The 24,547-nt window shown below is 54.4% G+C and overlaps 1 protein-coding gene across 1 annotated transcript; it reads right to left on the reverse strand.

The window, feature by feature from the left end:
• Positions 1 to 1,690: 1,690 nt before the first annotated feature.
• On the reverse strand, positions 1,691 to 24,133 carry RPH3A (rabphilin 3A). The gene is made up of 20 exons (XM_050980492.1): positions 24,012 to 24,133; positions 23,580 to 23,594; positions 22,491 to 22,625; positions 15,040 to 15,169; positions 14,770 to 14,856; positions 14,305 to 14,467; positions 13,877 to 13,903; positions 11,754 to 11,891; positions 11,542 to 11,649; positions 11,308 to 11,385; positions 11,050 to 11,250; positions 10,298 to 10,377; positions 9,675 to 9,749; positions 8,775 to 8,884; positions 8,033 to 8,159; positions 7,543 to 7,599; positions 6,088 to 6,239; positions 4,993 to 5,074; positions 4,411 to 4,507; positions 1,691 to 4,088 (listed from the first exon to the last, which is right to left on the reverse strand). The coding sequence occupies exons 1-20, from the start codon at positions 24,086 to 24,088 to the stop codon at positions 3,958 to 3,960; spliced, it is 2,070 nt and encodes a 689-aa protein (XP_050836449.1). The 5' UTR covers positions 24,089 to 24,133; the 3' UTR covers positions 1,691 to 3,957.
• Positions 24,134 to 24,547: the final 414 nt, after the last annotated feature.

Genomic DNA, 24,547 nt, shown 5'->3' on the forward strand with positions numbered 1-24,547 from the left:
TGCGGCACCTCCTCCTCCTCCCCGCTCCATACCTGGAGCTCCAGTGACATCTGCTGCTGTCTCTGGGCATCGCCACCAGCCCGGGGACACACGGAGGGGCCGTGTCCCCACCCTGGGCTCGTCCAGGGGCTCCCACCCGGGGTGGCGTTAGCGGGAATCCCAGGAGGAGGGAAGAGATGAGGATTTTCACTCCGTGTTTCAGAAGGCTGATTGATTATTTCATTATATATAGAAATTATATAATTATATTATATTACATCCTATTATATTATCTTATATTATATATTATGCATATATTATATCATTATTACTATTATACTACTTATACTATATTACTATTACCTATTATTCCACATCATCTCCTCTCATATCATCTACTCTCCTATCATCTCACTCTACTCTCCTATCCTCTCCTCTCTTCCTCTCCTCTCCTCTCCTCTCCTCTCCTATCATCTCACTTCTCTCCTCTTACTCTTTCTTCTCCTCTCTTCTCCTTCTCTCTCTCTTCGCCCTCTCTTCTCTCTCCTCTTCTATCTCATTCCTTCTCCGCTCTCCTCTTCCCCTCTTCTCTCTTCTCTTGTCTTCTCTTGTATTCTCTTGTCTTCTCTTGTCTTCTCTTCTGTTCTCTTCTCTTCTCTTCTCTTCTCTTCTCTTCTCTTCTCTTCTCTTCTCTTCTCTTCTCTTCTCTTCTCTTATCTTCTCTTCTACTTTATTATATTATCCTGATGTCCTCCAGCTATCCAAGGAAAGCAGACATGATTTCATCAAGGAAAGAATGGAATGACAATAAAATCTTGTGACTGACCAGAGTCCTGACACAGCCGGACTGGGATTGGCCATTAATTAAAAACAACCCCACGAGACCAATCCAGGATGGACCTGTTGCATTCCACAGCAGCAGATAATTGTTGTTCACATTTTGTTTCTGAGGCCTCTCAGCTTCTCGGGAGGAAAAAATCCTGGCAAAAGGATTTTTCATAAAATATGTTTGTGACACCGGCCCTGGGAATTGAACCTAAAACACCCCAATAAAAGAAGGAAATCAAAGGAAAAATCAAAGGAAAGAAACAAAAGGAAAGAAACAAAAGGAAAGAAACAAAAGGAAATCGTTGCTTGGTTGGAGCTGCCACCACCCAAGGGAGCAGCTCCTGCTCCCCAAATTGGGGCTGAGGGAGGGAACTGGGAAGGAAAAAATTCTCCCACCACCACTCCTGCTTTTCTTCAGGGCTGTCACTCCCAGGCACCAAGGGAGGGGAGCCTGTGGATGATTTAAACCTGCATGGCTTTACCCAGGATATTCCCAAACCCAGGAATTCCTGTTACTCCGAGCCAGGATCTCCCTCCCAACCACCCCAAACTTCTCAACAGCTCCAACCCACCAGGAATTCCCAGAGCCAGGCCCCTTTGTCCACCCCATGAGGTTCCTGCTCCCACAGGGAATGAAAGAAGCCAAAAAAATCTGATTTTATTTTTGTTCTTTTCCAGTATTCTCACTTTATTAGATACCACACCAAGAGAGGATGTTGTGCTGCATGCAGCGGAAGACTGGAGGATTTCTAATTCCTGTGTAAGGTTTTCTTTTTCTCTTTTAACAGTTGTAAACTGATATTTGGCTGTAAAATCACTGCATGCGAGTCTGAATGCAAACAGCAGTAGAAGAGGCTTTGAATTTTCTTTTTTTTTTTGCCTTTTTGTTTGTTTGTTTTTCACCATTCCCAATCCATAGGTGCATGCTTTATTTACAACAAAAAGAACTCATTCAGGGCAGGAATTACCATCAGAAAAACTGAGAAGAGAGGGGTGGGGCAGAGACCAGGGCTGTGGTTTTGCACGATACTGAGGAGATTGGCAAGTTGCACTTGATTTTTGGAGGTGCAAAGAGATGATCTGAGTGTCCTTTTCCCAAAGAAAGCAGGCTGAACAGGGAATGGGAATACAGGATGGGAAAAGGGTAACCTTAAGGGAGTTGTTCTGCACGTACAAAGGAGGCTGGGCTGCTGCAGGACTGGGAGAAATTAAGGAATTGCTTAAATAATGATTTTTAAAGGTTTTTTTTTTTCCACCCTCAGCCCCACATTTCCCCAGCACAGCTCCGTGCCCTGGGTATGAATAGGAATTTCTTGGAGCAGGTCCATCCCTCTGGAAAGGATGGTGGCAGCTTGGAGTCATTAAGGTTGAAAAAGGGAGAGTCCAACCATTGCTCCTGGATCCCACCACCCCACAGCTCAGCTGGGCCTGCAGCAGGGAGGGTTCAGCACGGGGTGCAGAGGGGAACAGCCCAAAAAACAGAGATTGTTTCAGTCTGGGTCCTGGCCAGGGTGGCTCAGGGATGTCACCCTGACTGGCACAGAGGCAAGAATTCCATGAGAAAGGGGAAGATTTCCAGGTGCCCTCTTCCATCCCACCCCAAGTGATGGATGATGGAGGAGGATTCCCAGCTGGACCCTCTGGGGTGGCTTGGCTTGGCTTTTCCCACCTGGAGATCCAAGGAGGGGAGAGCCTGTGCCAGCTCAGCACAGAGGGGTTTGTGTCACCCAGGGCTGGGGACATTCAGGGCACATCAGCAAGTTCTGCTGGGGCTGGGGGGAGATAAAGAAAATACCAGGAGAACAGAACTCATCCAACTCCAAGAGAGGGGAGCAGCAGCAGAGGGTGCAGGGGGAGGTTTCACACACCATGCTCAGTGTGACAAAAAATTCCATATATTCCATAGTGCTTAGTGTGCTCCTATCCACAGGGCCTGGAGTGTTCCAGAGCCAGGGAATGGTTCCAGAGCCAGGGAATGGTTCCAGAGCCAGGGAATGGTTCCAGAGCCAGGGAATGGTTCCAGAGCCCAGCAGCAGCAGCTGCAGAGGTCTGTGCTCTCCCGCTGTCCAGAGCACTTCCAACAGCTCCAGGCCATCCTTAAAGTGCAGGCTGAGGGTTCTTGTGCGGAAAACTGGGAAAAACGAAAGAAAACCAAGCCAAAACAAGCCAAGTTTGGAAGATCTCAGATAGTTCCAGCTAATTCCAGGAGCTGTGGTGGTTTAAAGCAATAATCCTGGCACACATTGGGGGGGCCTGGGGGGGAACAGCAGCTGCCTCAGCTTCCCTCCTGAGGAACAGTAAATCCTTGGAAGCAGGAGGGGTCTGAGGGGACCTAGGAGCCCTTCAGGGCTCAGCCAGTCACTACAACACAGCTCAGAGGTGAGGAGGAGGTAGTCACAACCCTAAAACACAGCTGGGCTCCTAGAGCAGCAGAGCCCTCAAATTCCTCGGGCGAAGGAAAGGACAAAACCCGACCCAAACCTGCTCCCCTGCCAGCACAGAGCTCCCTAAACCCTCCTTGTGGCTGTCATGGTGCTGGAGGTGGATCTTCTCAGCAAAGGATGTGCCACAACATTGCTCAGGTGGGCCAGAGCAGAGGTGAAGCTCAAGCAGGACTCGCGGGATGACGCCGGTGACACCGGAGTTGGCCTAACCACGACGACACGGACACCAGGCGGCGGTGACACCCACACCAAAGCCAAGGAGCTTTTTTCCTTATTGCAACTGAGGTATTGAGATCACACAAGCAAGGACAGGCTGATGCTCCCAAGCCCAGCACTGCCATCTCCCCTGGGAGCGGAGGCTGGAGGGACACAGAGCGTCAGAAACGCGACGGGAACGGAGAGAGAGAGAGAGAGAGAAAGGGTGGGGGGAACAGTCAGGAGGGAACTATTGCTTGCCAAAATTACACACCAGGGGAACCGAACAGCCTCCCTCCCCCAGCTGAAAATAAATAAAGGAGAATAGAAAAGATTTGAGGGAGTTTCCAGAGGAGGGGGCTTGGAGGAGGAGGAGGAGGAGGAGGACCCTGGGATCAGAGGCTGTAGCAAGGCGTGGCTGCGCTGGAAGACGGGACACCAGGGACACCAGGGACATCAGGGACCTAGAGGGGCGTGGCAGAGGGCAGGGAGGGCTGGGCAGAGGCTCCCTTTAATCGCTGGCCACGTGGTTCTCGTTCTGCAGGGTGTGCCAGCGCTCGATCTTCTTGTCCTTGTTCTTCAAACACTCGTACCAGTGTTTCAAGCGCTCGCCCTTGGCCGTGATTCCCAGCTGGCAACCGCCTGGGGAAAGGGGAGGAGAGCAGACTTTGCATCCAGAGGTGATGCTGATGTGCCAGGAAATCCTGTCACGGGCACAGACCTCACACCCCGAATTGCCTTTTCCACCTCCTGGATGAAAAAATCTAACGGAAACGCCTAGAGATGCTTTTCCTGCCCGGATCTCCCAGGATGCTGGAGGTGGGGCAGTGTGGGGGGCTGCACCCACCAGATTCCATCATCCCACCTGGGCAGGTGACCCAGGGCCCCCTCCCACATCCAGCAATCCCCATGCCAGGCACCAACCCCTTCCCCAGAGGGCAGAGCCTGCCAGCTCACGGCTCACCAATATAATCGTTGGATTTCCCGATGTCGTAATCCCAGACGGAAATGTCCAGGGATTTCTTGGCCAGGTCACTGTGTTTGATGTCATAGAAGAACTCCTGCAGGAATGGGAGCAACCCAGGTCACACCCCAAATGAAAACACAGCCCAAAGGCTGCAGTTAAAGGGTTGGACCTGATCTCTGCTCAGCCTGGATTCAAAATCCAAGGAGAGGACGGTTAAAACGTAATTAATGAAGGAAAAACGCTCATTCCCTGCGGCACCTCTTTTCCAGGAGCTGAGCTCACCCCTTGCACCTACGTGAGCCCTTTCCAGCTGTCCCATCAAAGCAGCACCAGTGGAGAATTTCCAGTTTCCACCCCCAGGAACGCTCATCCCACCCACATTCCCAGCTGGGATGCAGGGAGCTTTCAGGGTGTGTGGCGCTGCCATGGCAAAGTCATTCCCAAAAATACTCCTGGGCACAGGAGTGGGAAAGGAGCTTGAGCAAAGAGCCAAACCTTGGGGAGTTTGTCTTCCACCTCCTCCACCCAACACAGCATTCAGTGAATTGATTTAACAACATAAAAAATACCCATCCATACCTCGTTAAATTCAGGATTCAACGTTTTCTTCTTAATCTGTGTCTTGTGCTTGGCCTTTTTTCCCATGTCAGGTTTCAGCCAACTGGGGGCAACAGAAAACAGCTCAAAATTCAAGTGCAAGAACAGTGGGAGTTTGTAAGCTAAAAAAGGGAGCTTCTGGGCTGGAAGAGATTTATTTGGGGCCAGTCTCTCTTCCCACCTTCCAGAGGATGTGGGAAAAGTGTGGGGCTGGGGCTGTGCAGCCTGGCTGCAGATCCAGAACTCAATTTAGGGCTGGGATTAATTAGATCTCTGTTAGAAGCCGATTTAAAAATGTAAAGCCACCATCTTCTGCTTGTGGAAATGGAAAATGCAACAAATAAAGAGAGACTGGGAAGGGAAACTGCTCAGCTCCATGGAGCTACAAAAAGATGAGCAGAATATGTTCAACATGAGAGTCACTGAATGAGTTATAGGGAGAACAGAGGTCTTTGTCTAAAGGCAAAGGAAAAAAACAGCAGCAAAAATCCCACCAGGAATGGCTGCAGGGACCTCTCCATGGTGCAGCTCACGAGGCTGGAATAAAAACCTCCTTCCCTCACCTTCCCGGGGTCACGTGGGTTTATGGGGCAGCAAGCAGGGCACGGGGGGACACGGGGCCACCTCTGTCCTGCAGCCAGGCTGGGTCAGAGGTGGAGAGAAGGATCCCCTTTCCTCCAGCTTCCACTGTCCCTGGACTCCCACCACGCCCTTGGTGAGTCACGGGTGGGAATCCCATTCCTGTGGATCCCAGGGAAGTTGGGCATCATCCCCAAACCCACCCCCCATCCCCCACGTGCCATCTGCTTGCAGACACAAGGTGATCAGTCAAAGCCTGGTCTTTTCCAGCTTTTAACAACCCTGGGATTCTCCAGGAGGCAACCACAGGGATTTGGGCACTGGGGAGTGACAGACCCAAGGGCTGGGCCAACACCACCAGAGCTGAAGCTCAAGCAGGACTCGCAGGGTGACACTGGTGACACCAGATTTGGCCCAACCACGTGCTCCTGCCGCGCCAGGGCTCCAGGGGAAGGCCAGCAGGTGTCTCCAGGCCGGAGCCGTTCCCAGCTCACTCACAGCTTGACGAAAGGATCCGAGTATCCGTTGGCGTCCATGGCCGCCAGGTGCACGCAGCGCACGATGCCCACGATGAGCCCGCCCTGCTGGGTGCTGTACATCAGGGACACCAGGATCTTCCCGCGCTCCTCCACGTCCCCACCGCGATCCACCTGCGGGAGGAGCCGCCAGAGGCGGCGTCACCCACTCGCTTTATGGAAAATCCCTTCCCTTAGGATCTTTTTCTCCCGAGAAGCCGAGAGGCCTCAGAAACGAAATGCGAGCAATGATTCTCTGCTGCCGTGGGATGCAACAGGTGGATCTGGGATTGGTCTCATGAGGTTGTTTTAATTAATGGCCAATCTCAGCCACAAGATTTTATTATCATTCCATTCCTTTCTATTCCTTGCCAACCTTCCAATTAAACCCTTTCTTCTATTTTTTTAGTATATAATTTTTATAGTTTTAGTATATAATTTTCTATCATATATCTGGTTTAGTTTATAATTTTAGTTTATAATTTTAGTTTATAATTTTCTTTTGATATAATATATATCTATTCTTTTACTATATAATTCTCTTTTAATACAATATATTATCATAAAATAATCAATCAGCATTCTGAAACACGGAGTGAAGATTCTCATCTCTCCCCTCCTCCTGGGACCCCGAGAACACCGCCACAGAGGTGGGTGTCAAATGTGGTAATAATGATTCCTTCCTCACGCCCCTCCTCTGGCTCAGCTGTCTGAAACCTCACTCCTGTCATGGGCTGGTGCTGGAAATGACCTGCTGGAAGTTAATTGTAAAATCACAGCTGTGGATTGTAAAATCCTGGTGGGAAGGACTTGTAATCTTTTTTAATGGCATCTTGGTTGAGGCCTCCAGATCCCAGCCTAGGCTAAGGTAGTAAAAATCATAATATTGCACCTGGTATTCATGCCATGGGAGCAGATATTTTGCCTTAATTTTTCCTTCTCCTAGCCAAGCTTCTGTCAGATCAGAGCGCAGTTTTCAGTCAAGGTGGTTTTTTTGTTTGTTTGTTTTAAATTAATTTTGTGTTCTACGAGACAGAGCAGACTGTGTTTTAATTATAATTTATGTCACCTATGTGTGTGTGTAAATATAACTATTTATTATTTATTTTTATTGTGGGTTATTATTGCCTATTTGATAATTCCATTCAGAATGAAGGTGCAGCAAACAAAACATGAAGGTCAGAGCTGGCGTTGAACACTACATTTTTCTGATTTTTATCTCTCTTTCTCCCTGATCTCTTTCAGTCACTTCCCTCCAAAGCCATCTCTTGTGCCAAGGAACCTCTCTTGGAGGGAAGAGGGAAAGCTCAGCCTGGAGGAGGAGGGATGGGATGGATACCAGGGAATGTGGGATCTCCAGGACGGGGGGATAGTGGGGTTGCACACAAGGGCTGGTGGAAAGGACACGGGTGGAGCTTGTCCTGCTCCAAGGACTCACCTCCTCCTCGTACAGAGCCATCCCACGGGATGCGCCCGTTGTTCCGGCGCGCTTCGTCTGGGATGGGAAAGGGACAAGAAGAAGCCATGAGTGACTGGGAGAGGCACCATCCCACAGGAAAAGCACCTGGGAATGCATGCAGCCCAGCTCCTGCACTGCACTCCAAAGTGGAAGGGCCTCAGGAATCTCCATCTGCTCCATCAAGCCCCGTCCCAGCGGATTCAACGGGGGACAGAGCAACTTGTCCCCTCCCCCATGGTGACATCCATCCCCAGGGGCTGGCAATGCCAACAGGAGCAGGTCCTGGAGTCACTTCCCATGGATTCCCACCAGGATCTTATCTCCTGGCCATGGGATGTCATTTCAGCCCAGGCACAGGTGGGAATGCAACTCCTGAAGGTGCCAGGGAAGTCAGGCACCTCCAGCCCCTCCCTGCATCCCTCAGGTGCCATTTCCAAGGGGAGCAGAAGGAATTTTCATGGATACTCACTGGTATTACTCTCTCCAGGCAGATGTTGAAGTTCTTTTTCTGGTTGGCTTTGAGTTTTTTCAAGGCAACTCTGGTTTCTCCAATGAACTCGTTGTGGCCAAATTTGTCCTCGTCACACACGGAGATCCTGGAGAAAAGAGGGAAAAGGGAACATCAGCCAGGCTGGAGCAGTGCCTGGCTGCAGAGCCAAACCCATCCCTGCAGGGGCACTGCTAGGGGGAGGGAAAAGCAAAGCAAATCCCCCCCAAACCCACCCTTGATCTGGATTTCCTCTGACCAAAATCCATCAACCCTCAAATTTCTATCATGCCAAAATATAAAATATATAAAATAAAATATAATTTTATATAAGATATAAAATAAACTATAAAAAAATCAACATCTTTAATATTTGCTTTTTGATGGGGCAAGAAATCAAGAGGTGGAAGTCTTCTGTGGGGGGAAAGAGCTGTAAATTTTAAGAGATATTTATATGGACTTTTTTCCCTGGGCTATTGTCAACTCAGCAGAGATGCACATCTCTAGGATGATAAAAACCACAGCATAATCAATAATCTACTATAAAATGGCAAGGTCAAAAAGCCAGTTCTCCTCTCTTCAAACAACCAAATCCGTGTTGATTTTAACCCGAATCCGCATTTCCCACATCCCAAACCCCCCCCTGCACTCCTGGGGGTGGTGCTGTGAGTGAGGACAGGCAGAGCCCCATCCCCTGGGAGCCCTGGGCTCCTGCTGGCCGTGCCTGAGGGTTTTCCTCTGCATGTCCTCGTCGGTGATGCCGTGGTACACCAGGGTCTCGTTCCACACCGGGTTCCTCGTGTTGCGCAGCGTCTTCGTCCGCAGCTTGTTGGACTGTGGGGTCACACAAACACGGGGCAGTCACAGCCCAGCGCTGCAGAGTGACCTCATGGCTGACCCCAGAACCCAGGGTTTGTCCCCTGAGGATTCCCTCCCAGGTGTGTCAGTCACCTCTCCTTTCCCCTCCCAGCACTGTCTGTCAGTCCTGGAATTCCAGAAGGGCCTCGAGTGAGCAGAAATCAAAGCAATTCCCAACGTCACACCTGGATTTCCTCTGAACAATCCCAATACCCCAAAGCTGTAAAAATAAATCCAATGATTTTATTATTGGTTTTCCCCTGGTTTGACTCCGGGTTCCTCTGAGCAGAACTCTGCTGCACCCTCTAAGCAAAGAGGTGCTCATTCCTTCCTCAAGATTTGCCCACCCAGATCAGCTCAGCTGGGCTGGGGAGGGAGATTTCCAGGAATTTCCATGATAGAGCCAGAGTTTCCCCCACGGTTCTCTCCCCACAGCTCCAACAAGAACATGCTGCAGCTTCCAAGCAAATGGATAATTCCAACCCTGGCCATAATTCGATTTTTGGGCAGATGTTTTGCAATGCATTAACAGCAATGCCTTCTCTGGAGTTTCCCTCCATCCCTGAGCAGATTCCTGCCTGCAGGATGAGCTGTTCCTCGAGTCTGGGAGAGCATCTGGGAGCATCCTCCCTGTTCAGAGACACCCCCAGGGAAAACAGCAGCGAGCAGAAAAATCAACAGGGAAAATCTGATCTGAGGGAGGGACCTGAGGGGGATTTGAGAAACCTCTGCTCCATCCTCAGCACCAAACCTGGCAAAGCCTCACCTTGCTGGCTCCAGGCAGGAGGTGCAGCTTCACATAGGGATCAGCCAGGCCGTTGGAATCCATTGGTTTTAAGCCCTAAAAAAGGATAAAGGAAACAGAGGATGTGAATCCTCCTTTAGCAAAGCCAAGGAAAGGAAAAATCTGCCCATGAAAAACGCAAAGAGAAAATGTGTTCAGTGACCCAAGAGCCTCTGCCCAGAGCAGCTGTGGGTGCCAGGATGTGCTGAACCAACCCATCCCAGGAAAAATCAACATTCTAGATGGTTTGGGTTGGAAGAGACCTCAAACGGTCTTGGGTGGACCAAGTTCCACCCCCTGCCACAAGCAGGAACAACTTCCACTATCCCAGGCTGCTCCAAACCCTGTCCAACCCGGTCTTGGACACTTCCAGGGATGAGGAAGCCACAGTTTCTCTGGGAGGATTGTTCAAGGGTATCATCACTCCCACAGATCTCTTGGAGCCACACAAGGAAAAGCCCCCAACCCGGAGCAGCTGTGCCTGGAGCCTCCCAAGGGAGCAGCCTCTGCCAGCAGCCACATGGCTTCCTTCCCATCGTACCAGAGAAACTGGGAGCCAGATGGATTTAAATCAGGGGAAAAAGGGGGGGAAAGAGGAGCCTTGCCTTGGCCTTGATGAGGGTGCAGTGCAGGGAGCTGTTGTCCTGGTCGTAGAGCAGGCTGAACTCCAGAGCTCCCAGCGTGGCTGGCAGGGAGGGAGGAGGAGAAGGAAACAACCTCGTTAAAACCCCAGCCAATAACTGCATTTAATCATCCCCGATTAGTAATAATTAGAAAGATTTGCGGGTCAAATGTAAAAGCTGTTTACTGCAGTGGCACTGCGCTGGCAGCGGCCAAACCGCCGCAAATCCAGGCGGATTCGGGAGCTCTGCACAGCTTTGGAGGGCAGGGGCTGCCCAGGGAGAGCAGCCTGGGGCTCTGGAGCTGACTCCAATATTCTCCAGGCAAGGGAGGAGTGACCCTACCAACCCTTCCCACAGCAATTCCACCCAGGACCGCCCTGAGGAGATGCTCCAGCTCGGGACAGCAGCTCCTCCCAAAGCTGGGCTCAGCACCTGGCTCCTGTCTTGGCTCCCTGGAAACCAGCTCAAGGCTCGTGCTCCTTCACCCCAGGGATGAAGAGCAGGCACAGAGGGCATCAGCTGCTCCAATCCAAGCACCTGATCCCGACCCCAAACAGCTCATCCCACCCAGGATGTTCCACAACAGATCCTCCCCCTCAAATCCCCACCCATCATTCCCCAAGGACTTTCCCTGCTGGACACCCACCGCCATCCAAGGTGAGTCACGCCCACCCAGCAACCTCCTCCAAATCCCACATTTCCCAAAGAAACTCCCTCCCTGCCCGGCTACATACTGCCTTCATCCGAGTCGTAGCTGTTGGCATCCTCCTCCTCCTCCTCGCGGGGCTGCTGCTGCCGCTGCGGGGCCGCGGCTGCGGGCGGGGGCTGGCTGGCAGCAGGGGGCTGCCAGGCTGGCCTGTCCTCCCTGCCGGGGGGCGCGGCAAAGCCCCCTCCCCGCTCCTCCCTGGCGGCACCGCGGGCCAGCTCCGGGGGGCTCGCTGCGGGAAGGACCCCGTTAGCCCCCGGCCCGCTGTGCCCCCAGCCCCCCGCAGCCAGCCCCGGGTTACCTTGTCTCTCCGGGAAGCGGGCGGGACCCCCGGCACCCGGCCTTGCCGCTGCGGCCGCCGGCGCTGGGGACAGAGGTGGCATCAGTGCCTAGGACCTCCCCTGGTGGCCTCTCCCTGAGAGCCACCGCGCTGAGCCCTGCCCGTGGGGTGTCCCCAGGGGCCACACCCTTGGCCGAGCTCCCATCCCATGCCATCCCATCCCATCCCATCCCATCCCACCTGCGGGTGCCGCTGCCGGGGCAGATCCAGCGGCGGATGCGGCAGCCGGACCGGCGGTGGCCGGTGGGGGTGGCCGCTGGCCTTGCACGGAGTTGGTTCTTTTCACACCTGCAAGGACAGGGGACAATCAGCAGAGAGCACCCGCAGACGGCTCCCGGTGTTGTGTCCCCCCATCTGTCCGTCCAGGGATGCAGGAGCAGTGCCGCTCTCACCGGGGCTCCGGCTGACGCCGCTCTCAGCAGTGTAGTCCCGGCTGTCACTGTCCCCAGCGGTGTCCTCGCCGCCGCACGGACCCGGCCGGCCCTCGGCCGCTTTGCGGCTCCCCCGGGCGGCCGCTGTGCCCTCGGTGCCTGCAGGGAGAGGGAAAAAGGAGCAGTGAGGCTGGAAAAGCGAGCTGCCATCCCTGGCCTGGGTGCCAGCAGCAGGGGGACAATGGGTACGGCCACTGCAGCAGCACCTCTGAGCCCCGGGCACTGCGGCAGGAGGGCTCTGCACCATCAAACCTGCACACAGCGCTCAGGAAATCCCCAAGGACACGAGAGTCCCGCAGGAAAACAAGGCCTGAGGTATCCAACACCTGGTCATCAGCACCCATTAGACCCCTGATGGCACCACAGCTCCACATTCCTGGGATTTGGGGGGGGGGGGGGGGGGGGGGGGGGGGAATCCTATTTTCCTTCTGCTGATCATCTCCCATTTATTAAGGAGACAGCCGTGGCAGCTACCTCTGCCTCTCCCTCCATCACCCAGCAGCCACTGTCCCAGCGGATCAATCCCAGCCCGGCTCTCCGGGGTGATGGATTGCCACCCCACGGACGTGACGGGAAAGGTCTCGGCGCTCACCTGGCTGCTGCTGGAGACGCCAGGGATAAATCTTTGCCGTGACATAAATGGGCAGTTTCTCCTTGGCTGGGCTCTCAGGGTCACCAGGCGTGAGGACAAAGCGGAACGCAACAGATTGCGGGGGTGGGGGGGAAAGGAGGAGGGAGAGAGGGAAAAACACCCGGAATGCTGAAGAGCAGGGAGAGGGAGGGAAATGAGCATCCAGGAGCAGGAGCCCCGTGGTGCAGAGAGAGCCGTGCAATAAATAAATTTCCAAGGGAGCTGTAGGAAAATCACGGGCACGGCAGGAGCATGCTGAGCACCGGGAGGGACGTGCGGAGCTGGCAAAGCCTTCCGGACTCCAGGAGCCATCAGGATTCATAAAAGCTGCCCTTGGAGCTGGGAGGTTTAACGGCACCGGCTAGGGGTGTGATTAAATCGCCTTAATTAAGAGCTTTCCCCAACTGCTGCTGCATGGGAAGAGGGAGATCGTCAGTTGGGGGCATCAGAACCTGGGCTAAAGGAAGGGTGGGATGGAGGGGACCATTCCAGGTGGGAACTGTCCCCTCAGCCCCTCTTTGCCTCTTGCACGGAGCCATGGAAGAGGAGGGTTTGCAGCCACTGCGCTGTTCCCAACTTAGTGATCGCCCAAATGAGGAGCAGACGGTGTTGGAGGGGGATCAGGGATCCTCAGCCCCTTGGCTTCCTATGTGGAAGCGTGAAAATGGGGGCTGTTACTTAAAATGAACTCCCAGAGAGACCTGCTCACTCTCCACATCTCCCTGACAGGAGCCACGTGGGGGTCGGGCTCTTCTCATTGCAAAGAAGCAACAGGACAAGAGGAAACGGCCTCAAGTTGTGCCTGGGGAGGTTTAGGTTGGATATTAGGGACAATTTCTTTTCTGGAAAGATTGTCCAAGCCTGCCACAGCTGCCCAGCAGTCCCCATCCCTGTGTGGGGATTTAACGGCAGTGTGGATGTGGCCCTTGGGGATATGGGTCAGTGCTGGAGGAATGGTTGAACTCCATGGGCTTTGAGAGCTTTTCCAAATGGAACTGGAAGCACTGGAGGGTGCAAGGAACAACCAGAACAAGCCACTGCTGCACCCTTCACGCTGCTCTGCCTCCCGTGCACAGCACAAGGCTGGGCTGCTCCATCCCCACAGACAGGCACAAGCCCCTACAAGCCTCCTCAACTTTCCCCGGGAGGTTTTCCAAGGACTGCCGTTAAATAACCAGGAAAAAAAAAAAAAAATAAAAGCCCCAAAATCCCCTCCCAGCAGGACCCACCACCCCCGGAGGCGGCTCCGGAGCGGCAGCAGCTCAGCCCCGGCGTGTGCAGGAGGTGGGGAAGCCCTGGAACAACCCGGGCCCTCCGCAGGGTGGGCGGCAGCAGCGGCAAGGAGCGATCCTGCTGCAGCATCCCGGGGGAAACTGGGTGGGAAAACGCCTTGGGAGGAGAAGGAGGCAGGGACGGGGCTGGGCACAGGGAGGGGACAGAGGCCAGTGCTTACCCTCGGTGTCCTCAGCATCCGCCTGGCCTTGGGGGCACAAACAGAGCGAGAGGGTGTGAACTGCAGCCCACGCACCCCCAACCCCATCCTGGGATGCGCTGCCGCTGTTTTCCCAGATTTCCCCTATTTCATCCCTATTTTTTCAAGGCATCCCCATCACCACATCCCAACCCAGGCACTGCCCAAACTCTCAGCCGGGCTCTGATCCCCACCCGGGGCTGCTTCATTCGACAATATCCTGCAACCCCATCCATCCATCCCCACCGGGAACTCCGGGATCAAACACCCCCAGGCTCCACTGCTGGACACAGGCAGCAGCCACACGACTGCTCTGGATGCTTTTCCCCAGAGTTTTCCCTTGCTGAGGATGGGAAGGAACCCCAGAGCCTCGCTGGCAGTGCTGGGGGACAGCCCCCGCTGTCACCTACCTCGGGTGGGTGCCCGGGAGGGGACTTTGGGGTCCGGGGCGGGCGGCTGGGCCGGGCGGGGCTCGCTCGGGGGCTGGGCTCCCTTCTTGCTGATGGGCATCGGCTGCGGCAGCATCTGCTTGGGCAAACCCTTGAAGAACCAGGCACCGGAGCGTTTCCACACCTGTGGGAGCAGGGTGGGGCCGCTCAGGGCTTCACACCACCTTCAGCGACCCCACAGCCCCACCCTGCTAATTAATGAATCAATTAACCCCCCCCCCCCGGCTCATGCTGCAGCAGCCAATCTCTGCCAACAGCAGCCCCAAAGCTCTGTTTTCATGAAATAAAATGTAATTTTGTGAAGAAAACAAAACCATCCTGTAAGAACCACGCTCAAACAGCCACTGGGCGAGGAGGCCCTTGGGAGGTTGAGTCAGTCCCATCTCGGAGGGACTGAGGGGACAGAGGGGACAGGGCCACACGCACCTCCCGCTGCTCGCTGCAGATCTTGCAGAGCCAGATGGCCTGGGGCCGGTTGTTGGTGGTCTGCACCCCACACTTGGTGCACACGTTCTGCGGGCAAAACAAAGATCTGAGTGACACCAGTGCCACCAACACGTCCCCAACAGCAGCAAGGAGAGCTCTGCCTGCACAACCACCAGCGACTCCGGGGGTGCCAAGCTATTGATGGGCATCCAAAATCCACTGTGCCCCCAGCTGGGGGGGTTTGTGGGACTTGGTGGGGGGGTGTCTCACCTTCTTGCAGTCCTCGCAGACGACGCAGGCAGAGCCCCTTGTCCCCAGCTGCTCCCCGCAGAGGATGCAGCGGTTGATGCCGTCCCCCAGCACGCTGCGGCGCATGTCCTCCAGCCGGGTCATCAGGCGCCTGCAGAGAGGGCACAGGGATGTCAGGAAGGGCACAGGGAATGCCAGGAGAAGGGCAGGACACGGGAGCAGGCCCTGCTCCCTGGGGGTGGCCACTGCCTTGGGTCTGGTTGTTCCTTTTCCAGGTGTTGCTGGCCACGGAGCCTCTCCCTTTCCAGCTATGGTACAAACGCACATCCCAGAGGGAAAGGAGATTCCTTCAGGTTTATTTGGCGCAATATGGACTTCCAGAGAGGTGACACCGGCCCCACCTCCGTGGATATGGAAAATCCATCCAAGGCAGCAGTTTTGCATGGAGCAACTTGTCCCTAAATGGAAACCTTTCCACCCAGTCCCGGCAGCTGCCCATGAAGAGCTGAAGGAGGAGATCCTGGAAGGGCTCTAATGAGGACTGAATTAATTAATTAATTAATTTTCTTATCGTTTGAGGAGAAAAATGTTACGTATATTTGATGGCAATTCTTGCAGTGAAATGAAAGCCCGCTGGAAATCAGGCTGTGAAAACACACCTGATTCATGCAAAGGTAAAAAAAAAACTCAAAACCAAAACCAGCAGAGGAAGTTTTGGAAAGGCAGCACTGGCTGAAGGAGTTTGGAAGGCAGGGAGGAGCAGCCGGGAGCTGGCGTCGGCGTCGTGCGCTCAGCTAACCCAGAATCCTGGCCCTAAAAATAGCACAGCAAGGGGGGGAAAAAAGAGCTGCATTATTTATGTCATTCAGTGAGGAAGAAATGAAGAAAGGGAGGAGGAGACCCGAGCCCACCGGAGGGAGCAGCCCCCCGTGGCAGCCTGACCCAAATCCAAAACCCGGCGGGTGTTGGAAAAGCGTTTTCCCACCAGGGGTGACAACTTCAGGTTTGTGGTGACTCGGCTGCCAGGGCCTCTGAAATGCTCACAAACCATCCACAGGTTCCCTGCACACCAAATGCCTCTGGGGTTGGGGTTGGACAGCCAGAATTCCATGGGGAAAAGTTGAATAAAGTAACAGCAGCACAAGGAGGGGAAATTGTACCAGCGTGGAATGGTTTTGGTTTGGAGGAACCTTAAATTCCACCCCTGCCATGGGTGGGGACACCTCCCACTAGACCAGGCTGTTCCAGCCTGGCCTTGGACACTTCCAGGGATGGGCAACCTGTGCCAGGGCCTCACCACCCTCCCAGGGAGGAATTTCTTCCCCAAATGAAGCATTTTAGGATGCGCAACCCATCACAGCCCAAAAAGGCCTCACTGCAGCCAACAGGGGCATCTCAAAGCCACCAAACCCAACCACACTCAGGGATGTGGATCCGTAATTCCACCAATTATCCAGGCAAAGCCCCCTTAACACCTCAGCTCTGCCAAAACCCAGCCAGGAATCTCCCACCCCGATCCCGCTGGGCTCTGGCTGCCGCAGCGGAGCCGCCTCCTGCCGCTTCCAGATGAACCTGCAGCCTGTTCCCAGCTGGAAGCTGGGCTGGGTGGGCAGCAGCAGTGCCAGACAGAGCCAGCAGTGGGGACAAGGCTCTGTTTTCACAGCTCTGGTGTCACCAGACGGCAGATGGGAGAGTTCACGTGTTCCCGCCAGCGCCAGGAGCGCGCGGGCTCGGAGCGCGGCAGTCGCGGTTCTCATCCTTGAGCTGACAAACAGCACCCTCAGAACCACAGCCAGGGAATTTCGTGCTCTCCCACTTCAGGGAGAAGCTCCCTGCCAGCCTAACTCCCTGCCCCAGTGTGGGATGGGGCTTGGAGAAACCTGGGCTGGTGGAAGGTGTCCCTGCCCCCGGAATGAGAGGAGATTTGAGACCTTTCCAACCCAAACCATTCCGGGATTTGTTTGAGAGGTGCTGTAGTTCATCCCTGCCCTTCACATCCCCAGGTGGTTCCTCCCTAGAGAAGAACCCAGCTCTGGAGCCACCATCCACCCCTGGTGCCTTCCCAAGCTCCAGAGCCCGTGGCAAACACAGAAATCCCAGAGACTCCAGCAGAGCTGCACCACCCCACAAACACCCAGCCAGCAATTCCAATTAAAACCTGGATCCTGGCTGCTCCCCAAGTGTTATTTAAAGCAATTAACCCCAGCCCACATCCCATGGAGTGCACGGTCCCCACAACAGCCAGCTTTTATCATCCCCCACCTCACCAAGGGGGAACATTTTGGGGAAAAAACCTCTCTTTTCTTCACGGACAAACCTCAAATCCCCTGCAGCTCCTCCTGCTGAGCTGCAGGAGCTCCAAGCAAAGCAGCTTCCAGTTGGAAATCTGCAAGCCCAAACAAACTTATTATAGAAACTGGAACAAATGGCACAATCAAAGGGAGGGAAGGGAAAAAAAAAACCCAAAAAAGAGGAAAAAGCCTTTGCATTTCAAGAGATTCATTATTTAGCTGCAAAAACCTCTCCCAGGCTCTCATTTACCACGAGCTGCTCCTTAAGTGGGGTTTTTGAACCACTGGAAGAGCTCAGCAGCCAGGACACACCTGTGGCACCACTTGCAAGCCAAGAACATTTCCGTAATTAAAACATCCATTCAAGAGGGAGAAATTGGGCTTTTTTATTTTTTTTTTCCCCACCATGACTCAAACGCTGCTGAGAGAGAACTGTAGAAAAAGTTCAATTTAAAATCCTGGTGTGAACCTGGCAGGAAGAAAGGGGGGGTTGTGCCCACCCCCCCCCGGGCTGAGAAGCTCCTGATAAAGGCAACAACTGAGAGAAAAAAAGCCCAGGTTGGCTTCCAGCTCCATCCAGCATCTCCAGAGATCCAAATCCATCCCATTCTCCCATTAACATCCAAGGGAAGCCCTGCCCTGACCAGGAATGAGATTTCTGCCTTCCCAAAAGCTTTTTTCTCCACTGGAGGTAATTTCCTCCTCACTTTTATTGCACATAACCAGCCTCCAGCTCATCCCTCTGCCTTCCTCCAGCATCATCTTCCTCCCCACTGCCTGCACTTCAAAGAGCAGGAAATATCCAAGTGTTAAAACAGGGGGAAAAATCAGGGAGTGGAGTGATTGGAGCAGGGAGCTGGCTCAGCCCAGCCCAGGGATGGGAGAGATCCCTGACCTGCCAGGGAAACAGGGATTGCAGGGATTGGGCACTGATGGGAGAGGGACAGGAGGAGCTTTATCTGCACCTGAGATAACAGCAATGAGACAGGGCCCTGGCCATGGAAATCAGGAATGTGGCTTGGGAGGGGGAAGGTGGGCAGGGAGGGACATCCCTGGGTGCTCCTGCCCCACTCCAGGGCCCAGGGGCACATCCAAACATTTCCCATGATTTTTGGAAGGAAAAGGATCCCACGGGGATGAGGGATTGCCTTGGGCTGGGTTCAGTCCTGGATGGGACAGAACCCGTGGTGGCTTTGGCAGAGCTGGGTTTGGGGTTGGATTCCTGCACTCCAGAAGTCTTTTCCGACCTAAATGATGATTCCATGGAGCTCCCAGCATTGCAGCAGGAGGAGAGGGATGGGAAGAGGGACAGAGTGAGCAGAACGAAGCGCTGATGGTCCCAGGAAAGACTTAACAACAGAGCAGGGGTTTGCTGTGCTTAAATATTCATCTGCACTGCAGAAACGAGTGGCCAAGATGCCCTTAATGGGCTTTAAATTGTGGCAGGGAGGAATTTAATGCAGCAAAAAAGGGTGGGAGAAGGACCTGATCCACGAGGAAGGACCTGATCCAGGCCACCATGATCCACGTGCTCCTCAGTGCTGTGCAGGAGGCAGCAGGGATGGGCTCAGCCACCACATCCATGGCAAAAGAATTCCAGAGGAACACAAAGGAGGTCACCAAGAGCCTCCAGAACGAAGCCCAGCCTCATCTCCACGGGGAAATCGTGTGCCTCAAAGGGATGAATATTAAATTAAGGCTCATTTTCCTGGTGGAAAAGGGACAAGAAAAGCAGCCAAGCTCCAGATTAAGGGAAACATAATTGGAATTGGGATGAGAAATGAGAAGCAATTTTCCTCCCCTCCAAGTGGGCAGGGAGCTAAAGGTAAAGCCCCACTAGGGTTTTTCCAGGCTGAGCTCTCTCCCACAAAGTTTTTCCGAGTTTCCCATCCCATGCTCATCCAGGTGCTTGCTGGGAATTTTTGCAGTCTTGGAAATAAGAGAGGAGGGGTTTTTTTGGAGGGGAAAGCTCAAGCAAACCCCCACAAAATCTCAAGCAGCACAAGCTGTCCCCTGGCCACGACTGAACCTCATCTCCTCCAGAAACTGGCATTCCAGGAGACGCTCCCAGCTGTCTCCAGTGACCTCCCTGCCCTGCCTTGAGCCTGAATTTTATCTCAGTGCTGTCTGCACACAGGGATGAAGATCCCAGGCTGTGGTCCCCAGACAGCTTCCCTGCCTCTGAGGTTAATGATTTAATCCCCAGGGACTTCCATCTGCTCCCGCATTATCCCTGTGTCATCCCAGCCACGAGCAGCCAAATTAAAATCCAGTCCTGCTGCAGAGCTGCTCCTCTTGGAGCAAAGGTGGCTCCCAGGGGGACACAGCCAGGCCTCTGCCCTTGGAGAGGGGAGCACAGGGCCATGGGCAGAGCCAGGAGGCAGCTGTCACCTTCCCTCTGGGATGCTCTCCAGAAACATCCATTTCCAGCCCGGGATGGATTCAGATCTTCCCCTCAATGCCAGGAGCTGCTGGAGCTCATTAGGCAGCAGAGCAGCCTGGCTGGGTTATTGATGGCCCCCAATTAGAGATGCAGAACGGAGTCAATTAGCGCCTGCAGGTGCTCCTGTGGCAGCTGGAAAACAGGATCCTCATGGATTGCAGCTGGAGTGGCACCACTGTCCCCAGAGTGCCACCAGAGCCACCACAGAGACCCCCGAGCACAGAACGAGATGGGGCAACAACGGATCCATCCCTGCCCACGTGGATGATCCCCTTTCCCTGAAAACTTCCAGCCCTGTGTCCCTCATCCCAAAGGATGATCCTGATCACCCAGCAGCTCCTGCTCCTGCTGTGTCATGTTCGAGATGATTCCAGCTCCTCTCGTCGTCCTCTGCGCCACGAGACCAAAAACTCCCCCCCCATCCCAAGTGTCCCTGTCCTCCAGGCCTCATCAGCACCCAGCTCACGCATCCCACGGGATCCATCCACCCTCAGAGCTAAAAATACTCCCGGACAGGATTAATCTGAGCTGGGTTTGACACCAAGTCTAGTTCCACAAACAACAGCTCAACAAGAGGCATCGATTTGTTCCCAAGGCAAGGGGCTGGTGGGGTGGAGGGTACAGGAGATGGAGGGCAAAGAAAATTTGGGAAGGGTTTGAGGCAAGAGGAGGTTCATCCACAGCCCTGGTTGTGGGATTCAGGATTCCTCAAGGATTGGGTGTAAAGATCAAGTTAATCCCTCAAACACCTTTACTTATTGAGGCAACTCCAAGTATTCACCACGTATTCCCCCTTTGGAATCTCACTCCGTGTGAGCTATTCCTCATATTAACCAAAAGCAATGTTTTCATGGAATAATGGAATGGTCTGGGTTGGACACGACCCCCTGCCACGGGCAGGGACACCTTCCACTATCCCAGGCTGCTCCAACATAGCCTTGGACACTTCCAGGAATGGGGCAGCCACAGCTTCTCTGGCGGAGTTTTAATGGATTTCTTTTTCCCTTTACAGGTATAGAAAAATCCCAAAAAATCCCAGAAAAATCAGGATTTCCATGAGCAGCTCCCTAAAGCAGCCTGGCCAGCCGAGGGCCAGCCAGCACCGCTGCCTCCCTGCCAGAGGCCAGCCTGGCAAACCCGGATTATTCTGTAATGGAAGGAGCTATCCTGGATAAGGGATGATTCCTGATTCCCTACGAGGCTGATCCAGCCGCTGTCCCACATTCCCGGGGCTGAACATCCTACAGCTCTTGTTGTGCAAGCCAACAAACACAAAGGGGCTGGCACGGCTCCCGCTACGCCTCCTCCTCCTCCTCGCAGGAGGGGAATCAGCTGCGGCTGCACACCCGCCAGAATTCCCGGCTCCCGGCCCCTCCACCCGGCTTTTCATGAATGAGGATGATCAAACCTCCTCTGGCTCGGCAAAGGGAAGAGCTGGAAAACAGCTGCACGAAATAAATCTCTCCCCAAGACGATTTGCGGCTCATCCAAGGAGCATCGCCGTTGGAAAGGAATTCTTAGCGGGCTGCAAAAAGGGAAGCGCCAGGGAGAGCTGATTGTGAGCTCTTCTGGGGTGTGAATCACCGCCACTCAGAGGGACAGAGAGAGCCACTCTCACCTGGCTCCTGCCAAAAAGCCTCGAGGGGGAGGCGAGGTGGAAAATGATGCCAAGCCCCGGAGGCACCTCCAGTCAGAGGGAGCAGCACATCCGTGGGGCAGGAGCTGAGCCCAGGCAAGGAGAACAGTCCCTGGAGAGGCAAAACCTTCCCGGGATGTTCCAATCCTAAGCAAAGATTTCTGAAAAATGAGGAAATACATCCAGCTCTCCTCCACAGCTAGAGCACAGCAATATTTGAGGGACAGCAAACTGTCCCTGAGCTGTGAGAAGGAATTTGGCACTTCCCAAAGCAGTGGGGAGCGTGGCTCCTGCCTGGGGATGAGTATTTTCCCTGCTAGGAAAAAAGAAAAAAGAGCAGTGGATGCTTAAACTCAGTGAGAAGAAACTGCTCCTCTGTCAGGAAAACAGGATTGTGGAGATTCCAGTGGGATCATGGAGATCCCCTCTGGAAAACCATTCCCAGCAGAGCAAGGGGAAGGGTACCTCGGCCTTAGCTCGTTTCACCTGGCAGGAAATGAAACACGGGCACTTCCCGCCCTGTGCACAGGCACTGGGAATGCCCCTGGTGAAAAATGAGGTACCAGCAGCTCTGGGGACCCCAGGACACAGAACAGAAAATCCCAGAAAAATCCCAGAAAAATCCCAGAAAAATCTGGCTTTCCAGGAGTAGCTCCCTAAAGCAGCCTGGCCAGCTGAGGGCCAGCCAGCATCTCTGCCTCCCTGCCAGAGGCCAGCCTGGCAAACCCAAGCACAGCCCTGGGCACCACTCAGCCCTCCTGAGCCTCACACAGCTCCTTCCAGAGTGGGAATAACCCATCCCAGAACTCAAACTCCTCCGTTCTCTGGCTCAGCACTGGACAAGCTGAGCTGCTCTCAGCGATCCCTTTTCACTGATTAAAAAACCCCCGGGATGAGAGCAGAAGGCTCCGGCCCCCCGGAGCTGCTCCCTGTGCAGGTTCCTCCTGGCCAGGACCCAAAGATGCCCCGCAGGCTCCTTCCAGGAGAAGCACCGCAGTGCAGAGGCTGCTGCCCAGGAAAGCAGCCAAGCAGAGCCTCCTGCCGGCGGCCCCGGGGTCCCTCTGTCCCCGCCGCGTCCCTCGGTGTCACCAGCCCGCCCTACCCGATGCGCTCCTGCTCCATCTCCTCCATCTTCTCGGCGCGGGCGATCACCCGGTTGATGATTTCCTTCTCCTCATCCGTCAGCTCCTCGCCCTTGCGCTGCCGCTCGGGCTGTGCCGCCCATCCCGCCGGGAGCCTGCGGGGACAGCGGGAACAGGGATCCAGCCAGGGATCCATCCCCACCCCTGGCTGTGCCCAGGCACCAAACCCCAAACCCAGTTCACCTCCTAATCCTCAAAACCCAGCCCACCTCTCCATCCTCCAGACCCAGCCCACCTCCCCATCCTCCAAACCCCAAACCCAGCCCACCTCCCCGTCCTCCAGACTCAGCCCACCTCCCCGTCCTCCACATCCCAAACCCAGCCCACCTCCCCATCCTCCAGACCCCAAACCCAGCTCACCTCTCCATCCTCCAGACCCAGCCCACCTCCCCATCCTCCAGACCCCAAACCCAGCCCACCTCCCCATCCTCCAAACCCCAAACCCAGGCAATCTCCCCATCCTCCAAACCCAGCCCACCTCCCCATCCTCCAGATCCCACCCAGCCTGCAGTGAGCCCCCACCCACAGCTGGGAGCTCTGATCTCCATTTTTAGGGGGTTTCATAAGGAAATGTTGGTTTCATACAGAGGCAAAACTCCTTTTCAGCACCATTCCCATTATTTGCACGTTTCCTTCGGCACCCCGGAGCACCAGGTCTGCCTGGCAGCCGCGGGGCTGGGGTGGTGGTGCAGGAGTGGGTGGGTTTTTTTTGGGAACACTTCTCCAGACATGGGAGTGTTTGTCCCTCTCACATCATTCCCAAAGATCCCAGCCTGGGCGTCAGGCAGTGCTAACCTGGTGACAGGGTAACGTCTGCCACTCAGGGGTGCAAAAGGCAAACATTCCTCAGCTTCCTGCTCATCCACAGAGCTTCCCTGGCTCTTTTCCCTTCTGGATAACAAACCCACATGGCCCTGAGCCTTAAGTTCATTAAAACCCTTAAAGTGTGACACTTCCCAAACTTAATTTTTTAACATCCAAACCCAGTTTTTTCCTGACCATCAAAGTAGCAGGAAAAGAGGAATAAGTGACAAATAAAAGATACTTACTGCTCCTTCTCACTGCTGGGAAGCACAGGGAAAAAGAGGGAATAAGGATTAGGTGAGAGCAGGGATGAGGAGAGCCCAGCCAGTGACACCTCCCACCTCAGGGTGACAGTCCCCAAATCCTGGTCCCTCCCCATGGAGCCCCAATGCCCCCAGAGAGCGACTCCAAACCTCCAGGCACCAAACCCAGCCCCCATCCTGGCTGGAGATGTGCTCCAGAGTGGATGTGGCATCACCTAGCAGGGTGCCAGGACAGAGGGACAGCACCAGGTCCCTGCACACCCCGGCTCTGTCCCCAGCACCTCGCCCAGGGCGTTGAGGAGCAAACCCAGCAAAACGTCCCCGTGCAACAGCACTGAACCAACTCCTGGTGTCCCCACGGGAAGAGCTGGTGTCACCACCCACCCTGGGACTGTCCCTGTGCCCTGCTGTCACCTGGCTCGGAGGGACATGGTCCTGTCACTGGGGCACATCCACCGGTCAGAGGAGCCGCCCAGCACCGCGTCGGTCATCGCCGGCCACCCCGGGCACCAGCCTGGGGACACCAGTGCCCTGCTGGCTGTCACCAACCTGGCACAGCAGGGACTTCAACCACTCTGCTCCCAGGTGCCAGTGAGGAAGTGGAGCTCCCAGCTAGGCTGTAGGGAAAACAAACAAACAAAAAATTCCCTAAAAATCACGCTGGGAAAGGTTTTGTTTGTGGGATTCTAAGAGGGTTTGGAGCAAGGATGGCACTTCAGTCTGGATATTGAGCCACAGGAGCCTCCAGTCACCTCCTTCCCACGAGGGCAGCACAGCCTGGATGTAATTAATGAATCCCCAACCTCGCATTAATTATGAGGCTTTGGAGCCAGGAGGGAAGAGGGGGATGCATTCCAGAGAAACAGCTACAAACAAGGAAACTTTCTCCCCAAATTCCAGCCTGCCTCGCTGTCCTTTCCCACACCACATTCCCTCTGGAAAAAAAAAAA

This window comes from Serinus canaria, chromosome 15 (genome assembly GCF_022539315.1).
Source record: "Serinus canaria isolate serCan28SL12 chromosome 15, serCan2020, whole genome shotgun sequence".
Lineage (NCBI taxonomy): Eukaryota > Metazoa > Chordata > Aves > Passeriformes > Fringillidae > Serinus > Serinus canaria.